The 18,945-nt window shown below is 39.4% G+C and overlaps 1 protein-coding gene across 1 annotated transcript in view; it reads right to left on the bottom strand.

Annotated features, from left to right (window-relative positions):
- Positions 1 to 3,128: 3,128 nt before the first annotated feature.
- UBE2N (ubiquitin conjugating enzyme E2 N) overlaps positions 3,129 to 18,945 on the bottom strand; it is a 34,379-nt gene continuing 18,562 nt past the window's right edge. The window contains exons 2-4 of the mRNA XM_060164892.1: positions 5,063 to 5,309; positions 4,729 to 4,869; positions 3,129 to 3,869 (exon numbers count right to left, since the gene is read on the bottom strand). Of these exons, the coding sequence (XP_060020875.1) occupies positions 3,829 to 3,869; positions 4,729 to 4,869; positions 5,063 to 5,309 (429 nt within the window). The 3' untranslated portion in view covers positions 3,129 to 3,828. The remainder of the gene's footprint in view (positions 3,870 to 4,728; positions 4,870 to 5,062; positions 5,310 to 18,945) is intronic.

The following is an 18,945-nucleotide window of genomic DNA, read 5'->3' as shown; positions in this document are numbered from 1 at the left end:
TTTGCAGCCAATGGGAACTTGTCCAATTTGTAACATAAAGCTGTAGCAAAGCCAACTCTTGGAACAAATCCTCCCAATTTCCAACCTCAATGATAAAAATGGAAATTAACTCAGGGGGTGGGGGATTTGGTTAAGGAAACAAAGTATCACCAGTCTGGATGGTGGAGTACAGATTTTTATTCTTAATATTTCAAGTTATTACAGTCAACATATTTTGCTTTTGTGATCAAGTCATTTAAAAATAAACCCCTGATATTTCTTAAACTAAGCAGCATGCTAAATAGCTAAATGAAATGTTGCCCCCAGCCCCCAAATACATTATTCCAATGAAGTATTTTTTTTAAACAGACTGTTGAATTAGCTGCCCTATAATCATGGCATTTTTTTTTTTTTGCCACCTTTTGTAGGTAAGGCTGTATTTTTAAACCTTTGCTACTGCAACTAACAAAAAGTTGATGTGGCTAGAGTAAGTAGCCAAAAGATTCCTGAACCATCAAATAGAAAAATAAAGCCGATTCCTATCATTCCCATGATACCATTTAGTTCCATTTAGCTAAAATTGTGTTTATGTCTTAAAGGATACCAGATTTCCCCGCCACACTCTCCTTTAATAGTGCTAAACCATAGCACCTATGGCTGCTGTGTATTGATATATTTTTAAATGCTCTGAAACTGTATTAAAAGTGTGTTCTTGGTGTAGAACAGGGTTTAAGTTCTATATAATTTCAAATCTGAGATCTCATTAGACAGCCTCTGAGAGGACCAAGACTAACTAGTGTGGAAGCAAATCACAGCAAAGGAGACAACAAAATTTAAAAATCACATGAAAGACGAAGCTCCTATTAATACCTCAGGATTTCAGAAAAGCTTCTGAATGGGCACAGTTGACTTTCAAGAAGCACTTATCAATATATTCAGATTCTTTTCCTCTCGCAGGGCTTTGCACATGCTGTTCCCCAGCCTGGAGGTGTTGAATCCAGAAGAGCGGCCCCTCCCAAGTGCTTACTTCCCTTCTCCATCAGAGTGGAAACTGCTCTTTGTCCATGCCCCCCTCCCCCATTAGATTAGAAGGTCCACAAAGGAACGTCCCATGCCAGTCTCATACACCTAATCATCCCCAACAAGTAGTACAGTGTTGGGCACATATTAGGCACTCTTACTTGACGAATAACTGTGTCCATAAGCTTAGTAGTTACAAAATCAAAGATTTACGAGCGAGAAGAACTACATAAAGGAGCAGGTGGGCTGGGAGAGGACTCTAACCAGCTGGAGAGTCACTGAATTAAGAGAAGAATGATAAGCTCTTCTTAGGATGGCTGCTACTCAGCTCCTCCCAGAAGGTTCCCTACATAAGCCAGGTCATGTCTGCTGCTGCCAGAACTTCAGATCATTCAAGTTACCAGAATTCTGGATTTTCATGTGAGTCTCCTGATTTTTTTAAACGTTGGCACTGAATTCAAAATGTTTTAACCAACCACACTGTGTGGGCCAAGGAAAATAGGCCCCAAAGCCAGATGTAGCTCTCAGTTTTCGAACTCTTATCTTGGACTCTTCCAGAGCCCCTTAAATCCTAAGAAAGCTCAACACACTGGTTCTTGTTTCATCTCACTGGTTGAGAAAGGAAGTATTACCAAAACAATGGGGACTCTTATCAAAATTACAAAGGAAAAAACCATGATGCCATGAAATTAGGAATTCATGTATTTGAAATAAAAACAGTGAATTATTTCATTTCTGTATTTCTAGAACTCAAAAACTCAGAGGCCTATTTTAGATACATTTTGTAGAGCAACAGATTTAAATCTGGAATTTTATAACTTGTAAATCACTATGTAATACTAGCTATCATCATGAGTAGTGCCATCTGCAATAAATAAAGCTGATCTCTATTTAACTGCTTGAAGTGTTCACTCATTTTGGCCCCAGAATGAAATTCAGTTTCCTTAGTGGCAAGACAACTTCTAAACAGCTCAAGAATTGTTATAAATGACAACTGCTGTTAAGTCTTTAAATTTACAATATTAGGGTTATGAACAATTTTATTCTGAGTTAAACTAGCATTTGTTTCCAAGCAATGCATTTATTTGGAAGGATATCAGTTACCAGTCATCAAAAACTTTTGTATGTTGAAAATGTAATTTTAATAGATAATTCTTCATCTTACATAGGAGCACAACAAAATACACCACATTCTGAAAAAACTCCAGAAGTTACGAGAATAAGAGGGGGGAAAATTCAGATGGGCTACAATATCCATTACCTTAAACTGCAAGAGACAAAGGTTCCAACCCACAGGTTAACATTTACATACTTATGACTGACTACATTTATGTCTTAAAAATAACAAGAATCAGGAATTAGATATGGAAGGGTGGGAAAGAACAGTTTTGTGGGGGAGGAACTCTGTCAATGCAGAAAAAAGAGTTGATTATCAAATTAAAGAATAAAAGGAGCTCCCGTAGCAAATATTAGAGGGATGACAGTAAGAATCATTAATTGAGGATATGATGCCCTCTAAGGGAGAAACCTTTCTGATGACACTTATGCAAGCTGGCTGCTTGAGATTTGCTCAGCAGGTCTGTAAGAAAGACTCATAAATGGCCTGAGCAAACCCCAAGTGATTATCAGATTGGTGTTTCCTAATAACACACACCAGTGGTCACACATGAAGTTCTGAGACAAGAACTAAGAGCAAAGTCATAATGCAAATGCCAGACACAAATGTGGCACATGTGAAAGTCCCACATAAAGCCAGTCACAAGTGTGGCTGTGCTGTGACTCTCTCTCCTCTACAGTAATTTTCAAACATTGTGGCAAGACACCAATGATCATCTAACTAATCAGACAACACAAACACATTTATTTCAAATTTCTAGGAGGTAAAAAATGTCACATACTGATGCTTTAGGCATGCTCAGGGCCAGCGTATAAATACTCCATTCAGTGATATATCTTAACACAAATTTTGCATTAGTGAAAAGAAACTGGCAAAATCCTCCTCTCGCCATTCAATTTGTCAGACGTTGAAGACTAAAAGAGAATGTTCCATCAGTTTTAATTTTTAAATACGATTGTCACATTGGGAAAAATGAAATAAACACAGTAAAATAAACTGTACAAAGGCAAAGTAGAATAACAAAAAATATTTTACTAAAACATAAGATTTACAGAAGTTTCCAGACAAGCCATACAAAATGGTCACAAGCTTTTTCTTGAAGGGAGGATTCTACACTTGACAGCAAAGTCACAATGTTATTAGTGAGGGCTGTGATGTTTGTTTAATGTTCCCATTTTGGTTCAAACAATCAAGCTTGTCCATCTACAGTGTCTAAATAAAGTTAGACTTGGCTAGAGAGCATATTCTAAAGAACTGGTTAGCTGCTTTTAACCAATGCAATCAGATCACCATAAAAAGGGGGAAAGGAGCCCATAAAATTAAAATAAAACTACCTTCCCCCCACCACCAAAAAAATAATAATAATAAAGAAAAACACCCACACCCCTGCAGCTAACCCTGACAACTACCTTCATTCACAGTGCTTTATACTCAAACCATGATGGGGAAATGAATAAAAGCAGAGAAGGGCCACTGCTTTTAAACGTTTCGCAACAATCCAGATGACACTTCTAGCCTCTGCTCATGCTTTACAACAGTGAATCAGGACAAGACATAGATTTGCTAATGTGCATTTAATCACCAAAGGACTGAAGATGTCTGGGGCTTTTATTCTGTAATGTTTCTAAGACTGTGTCCATTAAATGCAAACAAAAAAGGAAGAAGTCTTGGCAGAACAAGAGAAGTGATGCACACTTGATGATCGGATCGATTTAAATATTATTCATGGCATATAGCCTAGTCCATGCTCTAGCTGCAGACAAAAACAAACACGCAATTATTACTTTACTTACTTCAATATATTCCTTTCCAAACTCTATAAAAAGTAAACAAACAGTATTAAGTTAATTATGGAAACAGCATGCTGTAATCCCTTAAATTCATGCCATTTTCTATAATCTGGATCAGGGCAGAAAGATTGTCTATGTGTCTAATTACCAAAACACTACAATAGAATTTTAAAGTTCTACAAAATTCAACAGGATGAAAAGAGCTGTCTTCTTTTGTCTCCTTCATTTCTAGACATATAATCCTCCTCATTAATTATGTTAAAATCTGTAGCAAGAAGCTTACTGATTTCAAACTCCCTAACTAAAAACTGACACATAGTTTAGTTTAATCAAACAGATTGCAAAAACAGCTCAAAGAAGCTTAAAGGTCTTCCATTATCTTTAAGTATTGCTAGATGAATGGCAGGCACTCAGGTATTTGTTAAATCATGTGTAGTTATGCAAGAGTCCAAGATCTCCCAATTACAGTTCCTCTTTAAATTTGGGAGTCATGTAGCAGGCTATAAGATGGCGTTTGAACATCTTTTGTTAAGAGGTTATTTACATACTATAAGAAAGATCTGATTTTTTTCCTTTTAATGTATTTTTTCTTTTTCTTGTTAAGACTCTAAATGATGTTTTTAAGACGGTGGTACAGGGGAATTCCCTGGTGGTCTAGTGGTTAGGACTCGGTGCTCTCACTGCCCAGGAGACCTTAGGCCCAGGAACTAAGATCTGGCAAGCTGAGCACAGTGCAGCCCCCGCCCAACCCACCCCCCCCAAAAAAGGTACAGGTTGTTTTTTAAAGTGGAAGTGGAGTGAAGGAGAATGAACATTAAATACCTGTTTCTATGGCTTGGGCTTCGTTGCTCTTCCACTGCTCCGCTACATCATTTGCTAATGGATCATCTGGATTGGGAGCACTTAACAAAGCCTGGATCGATAGCAGAACTGTGCGGATCTGCAGTGCTGGGGACCACTTATCTACGAAGGCAACAGGCCCAGAATGACCAAGCATGAAAAAAACAGCCACAGAACTGCTGCATTTCCCTCCTACAGAGTTCTGTGGTCTTTATATTATATAAGGTAAGATTACAATATTCAGATTCTCAAAAGGGAATGCTTAAGAGAAAAAGGAGAAATCTTAATAGCATATAATGATAAAGATAACACTTACCTTTCAAAATATCTAAACATATTCTTCCCAACTTGTCTACATTAGGATGATAAATTTTGGTCATGAAACGTACTTTAGGGGCTGCCATTGGGTATTCTTCTGGAAGGAATAGTTCAAGTTTAAAAGTCCCTCCCTCAAACGGGGAATCCTGAGGGCCAGCAATGACCACATGAAAATAACGGGCGTTGCTCTCATCTGGTTCTGCTTTAATGCCGGGAACTGGCTCTGCCAGCAAACGCTGGGTTTCCTACAACAGAAAAACATAACACATCTGTGAAACAAATATCATTTTGCTAAACATCAAAATAAAAGTTAGAAAATTTATCTCTTGGAATTGGACATAAAAGAACCTCTCCAATCTCCTAAATAGTTTTTATTTAGCTTAATAAAATGCAAAGTTCAAAGGAAAAAACATAAATAATCACAATCAGCTGAAAGCAACTGCAAGCAAATACTGATGATATCATATACAATTCCAGCTACAAATGTCTACAAATACGTTGAGAATAAAATTAGACTAATGAAACTGATCTTATACTCAAGGAAAAGAAAAAAAAAACACTAGAATTACTACATAGGTAAAGTAACTTGCTCTGTTTAAACTTTACCAAAAGCAAGCTGTTTAAAAAGTAAAATTAGTTTTTAAAGCCATTGAAAAATCTCCCCTCTGAAAAATATAATGGAACAAAATAAGTACAAGTGCCTAGGCATTTAAACAGGGCTAGAGAAATATACACAACCACGCTGATTAGTCTCTAAAATTGACAACGACTCAAATGGACCCTTCCTGCTCCCTCAGCCATCATATCATTAGTTCTCTTTTCCATCTTTCTCCCTCTCTCCTAAATAACTGTAATATCCTTCCTCCTCTCTGTTCAAACCTCCAATATCTCCATCCACATCCTCACTTTTGGCTGGTAACTCTGCTTTGTATTTCATGAGAAAATAGAAACCTCCTTAAGTTCCCACTGTAGCATTTGTATACCAACCCGCATGTGTGTGCCCATGTGCTCTGCACCTTTTCTCCTGTTACTAAGGATGTAATGGCTGTCACTGGCTAAAACCAACCTCTCCTCTAGATCTTATCTCCTTCTCACCTACTCAAGGACATTGCTCTAGCATCGCTTTCCTCTCTTGAATCATCAGTTTCCCCTCTTTATTGGATCTTTCCCCAAACTGTACAAACTTACTGTAATTTCTCGCCCAAAAAAGGAGAAAATGACCTTGACCTGACTCTCCCCCACCAGCTACTGCCCCATTGCTTTGCTCCTCTTTGAAAGTTATCTATACTTGGATGTCTCCAATTTCTCTCCTCCCCTCCTATCTTGAACACAACTCTCCAATCAGGCTCTAGCCACCAACCTGCTTGTTGAGGTCATCAGTGATTCCCACATGGTAAAATCAAATGGCTAAAGCTTAATCTTCATCTTAATTGACTTAAACACAATGTCTTACCCAGCTGGTCTGCCCTCTCCTTGGTCTGCAAGGCTTCATCCAGCTTCTTGCAGCTGGCTCTCTTCCTACTTGTACACTCTCCTGGCTCTCTTCCTACTTGTATGGCAGCAGCTCCTTGCAGTTTCTTCCCACCTCCCCAATACTCCAATATTGACGTGCGCCAGGGCTCTGTCCTAGGTCTTCTACTCTGCCTACACACTTCCAGAGTGATCTCATCCAGTCCAATGAATTTAAATACTCAATCCACTCCATATATGCTGAAGCCCCAAAAGCATATCCTGCACAGATATCTCCCTGAATCATGCCTCTCCTATCCATAACTGTCTGCTCAACAGCTGCTCTTAAATGTCTAATACGCATCCCAAATGTAGCATGACCTTTCCCCACCCTCAACCTGCTCCTCCTCAGAGCCTTCCTCAAGTCAGTTAACCAGAAATCCATCCTTCCAACTGATCCACCTTTTCCTTCATACCCCACCCATCTAACCTGATAAGCAAATTTTGTTGGCTTGAACTTCGAAATCTACCCGGAATTGGACAGAAGTCTCATCACTCCACTGCTACACTTCTGATCCAAGCCACCATCAGCTCTCACCTGGCAGACTTCAACAGCCAACTAACTTGTTCTACCTGCTTCTGACCCTCAACCCCCATCTGTATTCCACAGAACTTTTAAAAATCAAAGTCCTTATAATGCCCCCCAAAAGAAGCTTTACGTGATCCCCTCATTCCACCTATCTCTTAGCCATCTTCAGCTATGCTTCTGCCACCCTATCCCCCCATCTCATCTGCTTTGTTCCAGCCAGACTAGCTTCTATGTAGTTCTTCAACCTGCGAGGCATACTCCTCCCTCAGGTACTTTGTGCTCACTTTTCTTCCCCCAACTTTCTATAGAGCTCACCCACCCAGTTCCCAAGATCTCCATTCAAATGTGTTTTCTCTCAGTGAAGCCTCCATAATTGAATCTGCAAACCCCACTCCACCCTATCCCACACCCTCCCCCTCTATCCTTGCTCCCCCCACCCCACCAACTGTATCTCCAGGGCCTCTGAACATATTACATCTCACTTGTTTTGTTTGGAATGTAAGTAACACAGCAGGGGAGATTTGTGTTTATTTATTGCTATATCCTCAGCATTTGGAACAGTGCCTGGCACCATAGATGTTCAGTAAATATCTTACTGATTTATGAATCTATCTAATGTTACAAAGAACGAGGAATAAACAATCAGAAATTTCATCTTTAACATTAATGTTATTCAAAGCAGGATGAGCACATCACAAGACGAAAAAGAATCCACTCAGGGGCTTCCCTGGTGGCACAGTGGTTGAGAGTCCACCTCCCGATGCAGGGGACACGGGTTCATGCCCCGGTCCGGGAAGATCCCACATGCCGCGGAGCAGCTGGGCCTGTGAGCCATGGCTGCTGAGCCTGCACATCCGGAGCCTGTGCTCCGCAACGGGAGAGGCCACAACAGTGGGAGGCCCGCGTACAGCAAAAAAAAAAAAAAAAAAAAAAATCCACTCAGGTGTGGGAAGAAGTAATCTAATTTATATTTATAAATTATTTAGCCAGAAAAATGTTAATATTCAATATACAAACTGACAATAATAGTACATGTAGTTTTATATATTAGTAATGTATTTTCAACACTTTGAATACGTATGTGTAGTCAAAAACATTTAGAACACTGCAGTATCTAAACATTTAGGTATGAAAATCAATGAATGAGAATATTGTATTCACACTGCCTTCATTTAAGAAAAATTATACACCTTACACTACTTCACTCTACAGCCTGCAGTGCATATACTAAAAAAAGATTTCTCTGTCAGCACGGTTATATATTGAAATAGTCACAAGATGCAGATACAAAATCAAATCCTTTCCCAAAATGTGTTAAACTCATTTAAAGTAATGCTTTTAGTACTTTAATTCAAGACTAGTTTGTTTTGTTTTGTTTTAATCATGGCAATGCAAGGGCAAATCAAAAACTGAAATGATATACACTACTTTCAGCAAAATATTCTTTAGATTCAAACAAAGTAAAACATTTTTTGGAGCATTAAAAATCTCAAGAGGCAATAAAGAAGCCTCCCATCTTGGGAAGTCCTCCAACATGTAACTAGAACAAAAGAGAAAAAGTAAAGATATCAGGATGAACAGCAGGCGTGAAGGAATGAGAAAAGAAGTGGATGGTAAAATTCCTTGAATTTTGACTCCTCAGCTCCATCCTCCTTTGGTTTTTACCCCAGGTCTTCATATTTTTAGAAAGCCATAAAGAGAGAGACTGGGGGAAAAAAAGAGAAAGCTGGGGTCCAAGAGCCCCAAAACACCATTCCCTGGTTAAACGAAATAGTAGCTCTATTCAAAGCTACAAAAAGCTTCCAGAAGGGCCTCCAAGATCACATCCCAAAATAGCTTCAAAATCACTCTCTGTAGACATTGTCAGAGGCAGAGAGGGCATTCTCCTCATCTTCAGTTCACCCTCAAAATCAGACAGTCTTTCTAAAGAATGTACATATTAAATATATCATGTGGCCTGATCAAGTATCAGATTTAATCGGAACACATTCTAGAATAAGCTCTTGGGTATCGAAAACTTTTTGAAATAGTTTTTATATGCTCTCAAGTCCTAACGGATTTTGATATAATGAACAGATGCATAATTATTTGACTACACAGCACTGATTTCCCAAACCCACAGCATAAATTACAGGAGGAAAAAAAGAATAAAATCCAAACCAAATGGAACAATTCTCTCCCACAGAAGTTGTCGATTTTTTTCCCTAAAAAGGCAAAAACTGGGTAGGAAATAAAATCCTTCCTGCTACTACTCTCACACATGGTTATAACTGTGAAACACGTTCTAGTTTTATCCTATCCTTTGGAAGAAAGACAGTGAAGTATTCTTCAAGTCTAGAAATAATGGGTTCAAATTACTAGTGCATTGCTTAACTACAGTTTTGAGCACGTAATTTACGTTGCTCTGAGCCTCAGCTTCCTCATCTATATAGTTAACATTACCTCTCATGCAGAGGTGCTATGAAGAGCAAATGAGGTAACACTGTAAAAGGACTTGGCAAATGAAGTCACATAAGAGGGCCACAGTCACATTATAACCAACTCAAAAAGAATCTAGGGTAAGAACAAAGCACAGTAACAAGTCTCAAGATTTATTAAATAACAGTGTTTGTTTTTAAAGAAAACAATAACCTGTAGTTGCATTTTGTGATCCTATTTGTTTAAAAGCAATCCTGGGACTGAATCCCAGGTAGAACTTAGGTTAGGCCATGCAGAATAGAAAGTAATGTAGACTAGTTTAGAAAACTGGTTACAAAAAGTAGAAAAGGAAGTACATAAAAGGACAACATGAATTTAAGTGGCAACAAGATTAGGTCGCAAGGAAACTATGTCATCTTACAGAATGCATATAGCAGTTCATGCTACAAATACTTTAAAGGATTTAAATAACATCAAATTGATCTGATTATCAACAGATCTATTGGGACTCAAAGAGCAAATCCCAGAATAACACCACAGTAATGACAACACTTGACATTCAATCAACTAAACTCCATTAACTAGGACTTTTCCTGTTTTTAGGTTCAGTAATAATTTGTGTGCACTATGAAACAATGTAAGGTCTTACAAATTTTAAGGCAATGAATTATGTACAGTAAAATTTTAGATAATAAACCACTCTTAGAAAAAGAGTGGTAATTTTCATGTAGGAAAAGCTGTCCCACTTATTAACTGTATATACCCCCAACACATTATATGTACAGCAATTAGAGTTTTCCCCATTTAGAATATTCTCTGAAACACAAAACTGCAATTGTGGATCTTTTAGCTCATCTCGCCTAAGATCTGACTCAATAACTCTATCAGGGACTCCCCTGGTGGCGCAGTGGTTAAGAATCTGTGTGCCAATGCAGGGGACACGGGTTCGATAACTGGTCCAGGAGGGTCCTACATGCCGTGTAGCAACTAAGCCCATGCGCCACAACTACTGAGCCTGTGCTCTAGAGTCCTCGAGCCACAACTACTGAGCCCACGTGCTGCAACCACTGAAGCCCATGCACCTACAGCCCGTGCTCCGCAACAAGAGAAGCCACGACAATTAGAAGCCCGTGCACGGCAACCAAGGGTAGCCCCCGCTCGCCGCAACTAGAGAAAGCCCACGCACAGCAGAGAAGACCCAACTCAGCCAAAAATAAATAAATTAAAAAAAAAAAAAGAGTTCGCATGCTGCAACTAAAGATCCTGCACACAGCAACGAAGATCCCACGTGCTGCAACTGAGACCTGGTGCAGCTAAATAAATAATAAAATAAATTAATTAATTTTTTAAAAGTAATGTGGTAAAAAGAAAAAGGTAAAATTAATTTTAATATTTTATTTAACCCAATATATTCAAAATAGCATTTCAACACGTAACCAATATAAAAATTATTGATGTATTTTATGATCTTTTTTTATATTGAGTCTTCAAAATTCAGTGTGTAATTTATACTTAGGGCACATATCAATTTGAACTAGACACTTTTCAACTGCAATCTCCACATGGGACTGGTAGCTACCATATAGGACAGTGAAACACAAGACAATCCTGTTATGTGATGATTTTACTTACAGGTCATTAAGAATAATTTAACTTACTTCATATAGTGAGTAAAATTTGGTAGAGAAATTTTAAAGCATCACTATATTCCCCTCAAAAAACGCTTTATGAAAGGTAACGTCAGGGAATTCCTTGGCAGTCCAGTGGTTAGGACTCGGGGCTTTTCACTGCCAAGGGTGCAGGTTTGATCCCTGGTCGGCGAACTAAGATCCTGTAAGCCACACAGCATGGCCAAAAAAAAAAAAAAAGTAATGTCAGGCATCTGAATCACTAATGGTGGGAATGTGTATTACTGTTTTTACAGTCACAAGATTGTGTTTGAAAATGATTTGTAGCAATTAAAAAAAAACACTGCATGGAGAAAAATTAATTCAAACAAGGCAAGTTCACAATGAAATAAGGGTTAATCGGTGAGAAATAATTTTAATTTTTATGGTTCACACTACCCCCTAGTGGACATAAGACATCATCTACTTATATCAACCCCTTTTCCTTGGCAAATGAAAAATCTGACAATCATATAAGTTAATTATTTTACCCTAATTCACTGTTTTTTAAAATGCTTATCCTAAAGTTAGATGAGAATAAGGATTCTAAAGGCACACCCTCCTCCTCCTTTTTCTCCCTCTACTCCCACACACTTAAATCTCATAATTTCTTAGGTGGTACACTCAGAGACGGAAAAATGGAGGTAACTGTTTCAAAGGCTCTGGATACCAAGATATCACTTTGTTGAAAGCTTTATTTCCAGTCAGACTGATAAGTAACAGTTAGGAAAGTACTCCTGTGTTCCACTTGGAGTAACATCCAATAGATAGGGTGGGATGACTTGGGCAAGAAATCTCTCCATTCTAATTTTTCTCCTCAACCCAAGACCAGATCAATACTTCTGTTAAGTTCAGTGAAAAGGAATGGAGACTTAGGAGCCAGAGAAGAACTTTTCAAAGGCTAAGTATATCCAACCAACTTACTTCTCAGGTCTGAATTTGTCTGGAAGCATCTCCCTATACTTCCAGTTTCCGGCACCTTAGTACCTCCACTCCTCTTACTATAACTAGCACAATAACTTGGTTTACTTGTCAGACCCTACACTATTGGAAGATGGGAACTCCAGCTAGCAAATGGTGGTGGTTAAGTGCTAAATAAAGGCTTCTTCCAGGAGTAAATGCATGCACACTCAGGTCCCACACAGCTGACGAGAAGGATTACTATACCTGCTGTCAGTTAGTAACTTCTACCCCAGGAACGGCACATACAATTATTCCAATCAGTGACAATGGACAAAAATCTGAAAATCCTACTAACAAACTGTGCATCCAACAAGGAAAACTATTAGGCTGAATTCCTTGTCTTCCTTGTCTACTACCCCCAATTCTTTTGCCCCCTAAACGCATCAGGTTATGTTGCAATCTGTTTCTTTTCCTCCCGCATCACTAGCCTGTAAATTCCATAAGGTCAGGGACTTTATGCAATTATCAAGCAATGTTCCCAGATCAGCAGAGAATCTATAAAAGCTCAAGTAATAAAAAAAAACTAGGTCAAATACCAATTTAAGTGCTTTAAATGTATTACTAACTCATTTAATCCTCAGACCCATTTTACAAATGAGGAAAATGAGGAACTAAGAGTGACCACTTAACAGTATAACCAAAGCTAGCAAGTGACAGAGCCAGGTTTGAAATCCAGGCTATTGGGCTCTACTCACTGTAGCTTCAGAGCCTGTTTTCTTAATCTCAATGGTAAATAGAAAGACAATTAATACAAACAGTAAATATCAAATGTTTGGTAGGACAATAAATAGCACAGAAGTTAAGGAAGAGCTTCATAATCATGAGGAAGTACTTCATGAAAAAGGTAAATTAAGCCATGTCACTAATTTTTTTCTTTTGGGATTGTCAACTGAAGAAGTATATAGTCTTACTAAGATAAATAGGGTAGGGAAAAAAATCTGCTATATTTGATTTAAAAATTGGTATAGACCAATTTTTGCATTCTTTTTTAAATTTTAATAATGGTTATTTTTTATTTATTTGTTTATTTTTGATTGCGCTGGGTCTTCATTGCTGCGCGTGGGCGTGTGACCCTAACTATCTGCTATATGGTAAGCCATTCTGTCTCTGATATTACAAAAACCATTATGCTCTGAAATGTTCTGTGACTTTGAAATATGAACTTACTAACAAATGTATTAATTCCTTATTTTGCTCATGGTATTGTGGCATCAACTAACTCTAAGTAAGAGTAAAGTAGAGTCCCTTGCCCCCTCCCACCCCAGGAATTTATTTCAATGTGAGTATAAATATACACAAAAGTCAGAGTTTTTTTTTAAACATCTTTGTTGGAGTATAATTGATTTACAATGTTGTGTTAGTTTCCGCTGTATAACAAAGTGAGTCAGCTATACGTATACATATGTCCCCATATCTCCTCCCTCTTGCGTCTCCCTCCCAACCCTCCCTATCCCACCCCTCTAGGCAGTCACAAAGCACCGAGCTGATCTCCCTGTGCTATGCAGCTGCTTCCCACTAGCTATCTATTTTACATTTGGTAGTGTATATATGTCAATGCTACTCTCTCATTTCGTCCCAGCTTACTCTTCCCCCTCCCAAAAGTCAGTTTTTGGAAGATGAATTTTAGAATGGGTATCTCAAGGTCATCAGAGTAGGTACAGGTGTGAGTTAGGGACACTATATGAACAACAGGACTAGATTGGGGGCATATTTTTTCTTGGTTATTTCTAAAGACACTTTAAAAGTTTTCTGGAAAGACAGAAACTTTACATCTCCATCTTTTTTTCCCTGTTTTTTTGAAAGATTTCTAAATATTGGCATCACAGTTAAAGACAGTATCAACTACTCCTTCATATAGCACTCATGAAATTCTTGGTGGTAAAAATGTCCTTTGAATACCCAGCACTGTAATTAGTAGACTGATAGAAGTTATGTTTCCCCATTTCTCTTGGTTTCTTATTTGATGATGCCATAACACTTCATGGCTTGAAATGACTTTAGCACCAGCTCCAAAACTAAGTCTTTAGTGATTTGAATACTTTAACGGTCCATCTTAATGAATTCTGTGTCTTAGGAATGATATTTTACACCTCTGAATGAAGAGAGGACCTAATAACTTAGTAACACTTCATCAGTGGGATTGCTACTGTGCCAAGGTACTTAAGGCACTGTTAATAAACCCATTTAAAAAAAAAAACTTGCATATTTAAGATTCTGGTAGGGAGGGTGTAACTTAACAGGTGGGTGAGGGAAAGTCTTCTGAATTCATCCTGAATGGAAACAGGGAAAAATTTTAAATGCCTGTTCCTGTATGGTGAACACTAATTATGAGTGATACATTAGCAAAAACCAGTGAACACGTACTTTTTAAAAAATTCATCTTAAGTTAGAAATGATCTAGATTGTGGGTTTCTTTCTTTCTCAAAGTTTTAACTCATTGTTTGAAGTTGATAATTCATTTTAAGGCCCTTATGTGTGAGTTTAGACAGTTGTCTGTAAATCTATCCACTATTAAGCAACGGTAAAAATTCCCCATTTGTTCATACCTTTCGCTCCTATTCCTTAGTGCAATGTTCAGTTTGGGAGCTTAAGAAGAATGTGAGGGACTTCTCTGGTGGCGCAGTGGTTAAGAATCGCCTGCCAATGCAGGGGACACGGGTTTGAGCCCTGGTCTGGGAAGATCCACACGCCGCGGAGCAACTAAGCCCATGCGCCACAACTACTGAGCCTGCGCTCTAGAGCCCGTGAGACACAACTACTAGCCCGCACACCAAGAGCCCATGCTCCACAACAAGAGAAGCCACCAAAATGAGAAGCCTGCACACTGCAACGAAGAGAAGCGCCCACTCACCGCTACTAGAGAAAGCCGGCACGCAGCAATGGAGACCCAACGCAACCAAAAATAAATAAATAAATATTTTAAAAACATAACCACTATATAATTTAAAAAAAAAAAGGATGCGAAAATTTGAAGTAACTGTTGTAGAAAATAGAAAAACTTATCTGTGGTCACACAGAAGGACTGCCTGGCAGCAGAAGGCAAAATGAGGTTCGTAGTAGACATTCATCATTGCTTTTGGCTACCCAACAGCTAGAACACCCTTTTTTGGGAAGCACACTCCCCAACCTTCATGGAACCTCACCTCCCTCAACAGAAGCTTTAGTCTTATTTCCTAACTCTCTTGCAACCTAGCATGTGAGACCTAGGCTCAGTCAAAAACCTGTGCATCAGAAGCTAAGAAATAAGGATCCGTTCTGGAGGGCACAGCAGTAGTTACCTCTAGACAACCAAGTGCAGCCTCATGTACTTGGCATCAGCAATCACACTGTAGTGTGTGTTGCATGCGATGCCCACAGTGAAGTCCGTGATGTGAGTCCGAGCCTTGTTCCTGACTGCCTCTCTCTTTGGCGCTCCTAAAGACTGTGTTAGATATCTCATAACTCAATAAATACTACTGCGGATTAAAATAGCCAAAGTTGGCTTCCATTTTTTGCTGAAAACAAAGTCTAAGTTAGAAAAGAAAGTGAAGGAAAGGTTAAGAGCTAATAGACTGGGGACTTTCCTGGTGACGCAGTGGTTAAGAATCCGCCTGCCAATGCAGGGGACAAAAGTCCGATCCCTGGTCCAGGAAGATCCCACATGCCGCGAAGCAACTAAGCCCAAGCGCCACAACTACTGAGCCTGCGCTCTAGAGCCCGCCAGCTACAACTATTGAGCCTGCGTACTGCAACTACTGAAGCCTGCGTGCCTAGAGCCCATGCTTCACAAGACAAGCCACCGCAATGAGAAACCCGTGCACCACAATGAAGAGTAGCCCCCGCTCGCTGAAACTAGAGAAAGCCTGCGCACGCAACAAAGACCCAACACAGCCAAAACTAAAAATAAAATTAATTAATTTTTTTAAAAAAAGAGCTAATAGACTGCGGGTAAAATGAAGAGGTTAAGAAGCAGCTATCTCTTTGGAATTAAATGGGGTCAAAGGAGGAGAGCAGTGAAGCTGGCTAATTTCTTTATCAAAGAACTTCTACGGGCTTCCCTGGTGGCACAGTGGTTGAGAGTCCGCCTGCCGATGCAGGGGACACGGGTTCGTGCCGCGGTCCTGGAATATCCCACATGCCGCGGAACGTCTAGTCCCGTGAGCCATGGCCGCTGACCCTGCGTGTCCGGAGCCTGTGCTCCGCAACGGGAGAGGCCACAACAGTGAGAGGGCCGTGTACCGCAAAAAAAAAAAAAAGAAGAACTTCTACCTAGTTTAAGAGCCTTTAAAGAGGGAGCTAATTTACGTTAGAGAGCTAACTTCAACTAGGCATCCTCGTGTACCTACTAGGGAAAAAACTTTAGAGCTAGGAATCTGAACTTAATCCCAGTTCTAACTGTGCTAAATTGTTATATAACCTTACAAACTCTTTTACCTCCCCAATCTACTAAAATTTAGTCCCTTGAACATTTCAAAGGTTCTCTCTAGCACCAAACTTGGCTAAACATTTTATCACTGGAATGCGTTAAATCTTACTGCTATATGCTTCCTTCTACTGGACGGTCCCTTTTTGTAATACGCTTTAGCCTTGTAATTACTGTTCAATACTCAGTATTTATTTCATCTTCCCTGTTGAGGGAAGGGATATAAATGAATATACTGTATCCCCAGTATCTATGACAATGCTTAATACCTAAATAAGGAAGAAATCTGTTGCGAATGATACCTGCTTTTCCCCCCAAGTTTATTTCACCTGCTTATTAAAGAAAAGTACATATGAAATCAACTTAAAATCGCTCTACTCCTAATAACCAAAATCCGGTTAATATTCCAGTATATTTGTATTTGTTCTGACAAAGACAAAATGCTTAAAAACAGTTTAATGTGTTTACACTTTTTCATTTATTATGTCCCTGCACGGTGCTTTCCTGGTTGCTTTATAGATAATCAATATTCTTTGCAAACCATATGACATAAACAGGCATTTTTCCTGGCCTACCAGCTAGTGGCTACACTTCTACAACTCCTATATATTATTTATTCAATCCTTTTCCTTGATTACTAGTTATTTCAGGTTTCAAATGTGGCAATCACAGCAAAATTTAAGTGCTAAATGCCTAAGGACTCCACTAATGGGAAAGGCCTCTGTTGATATTAACAGACAAGACAGATGGAAGCTCAGCAGTCAAAATTTTCAGTGAGGCAAACAAAAACAAGTTACAGTTGGTCCAGATTTGAATTCTCAATCCATCTGTGTCACTGACATAATTTTGTCCAAAATCTAAACCACCAGAAAGGAAAAATTAAGTTTTTTTCACACTCTGCATGCAACTGTGTGATAAATTAGGAAGCAATCCGATATTAGGGTCTGTCTCCCCCAAATAAGCATCCTTTAACAAGTCTGCCACACTGTACAGCTCCAGGAGAGGACCATTCACATCACAGTCTGCATGAATGACACCCCTTGAAGTTGTGCAGCACAAAATCCTAAATACTCTGGATTAAAAATAAAACTTCAGTTTAGCACCTGTAAAAATAAAGTTTAGTATTGTCTAACACATGGAAAATTGACTACATATATGATAATTCTAATAAAATCAAAATATATTATTTACCCCAAACATCCCATTTCCCTACCCACTGTTGACAAATGGGTGTTCACTATGCTTTAAAAATCTAGGTCCCATGGAACTTCCCTGATGGCACAGTGGTTAAGAATCCGCCTGCCATTGCAAGGGACACGGGTTTGATCCCTGGTCCAGGAGCATCCCACACGCCGCAGAGCAACTAAGTCCATGCACCACAACTACTGAGTCTGTGCTCTAGAGCCCGCGAGCTACAACTACTGAGCCCATACACCACAACTACTGAGCCCGTGTGCCGCAACTACTGAAGCCCGTGCACTCTAGGGCCTGCGTGCCGCAACTACTGAACCCACGTGCTGCGACTACTGAAGCCCGCACGCCTACAGCCCATGCTCCACAAGAGAAGCTACTGCAATGAGAAGCATGCACACCACAACGAAGAGTAGCCCCCGTTCGCCCCAACTAGAGAAAGCCCGTGCGCAGCAACAAAGACTCAATGCAGCCAAAAAAAAAAAAATCTATGTCCCATTTCAGAGTTATGTTTAATATTATCTATTTTGTTGAACAAATATGAAATGACAATCATAGGTTTCCCAAACAAAATACGTTCATTCTTCTTAGACTTAGAGTGAGGCAGTATCTTTGCAAAATCAGAAAACAGTAGTAAGCAATATTAAAAAAGGGTCAGAATTACATTAGGCTCTGTTCTATGCAATCCAACTCTCCCAACCACTCTAGAGCTACATTAGTATATTAAGCAGATAAAGAAGCAGAGAGATCAAGTGAGGATGTCCAAGCTAGTATTTGGCAGAGCTAGAAATCAATCCCAGAGAGCCTGGCCCCAGATTCTGTACTCCTTCCACACATAACCACACATCTCCATATACACAAAATCCTTTTGCTCTTGAGAATTAGGATGTAGACTTAAGCCATTTAAGCCATAAAACATTATTTTGCCCACAAAGCAGCATTTCTACAATTTTGAAAGTCAACTGACAGTTAAGAGGTAAGCAACTGACTAAATGCTACTGTGGCCTCTCCCATTGCGGAGCACAGGCTCCGGACGTGCAGGCTCAGCGGCCATGGCTCACGGGCCCAGCTGCTCCGCGGCATGTGGGATCTTCCCAGACCAGGGCACGAATCCATGTCCCCTGCATCGGCAGGCGGACTCTCAACCACTGCGCCACCAGGGAAGCTCAAATGCTACTGAAAATTGTTGGGAAGCAGGGGTG

Source organism: Lagenorhynchus albirostris, chromosome 11 (assembly GCF_949774975.1).
Source record: "Lagenorhynchus albirostris chromosome 11, mLagAlb1.1, whole genome shotgun sequence".
NCBI classification, from domain to species: Eukaryota; Metazoa; Chordata; class Mammalia; order Artiodactyla; family Delphinidae; genus Lagenorhynchus; species Lagenorhynchus albirostris.
The sequence above is the reverse complement of the archived record's forward strand: the minus strand, read 5'-3'. Positions and strand labels throughout refer to the sequence as shown.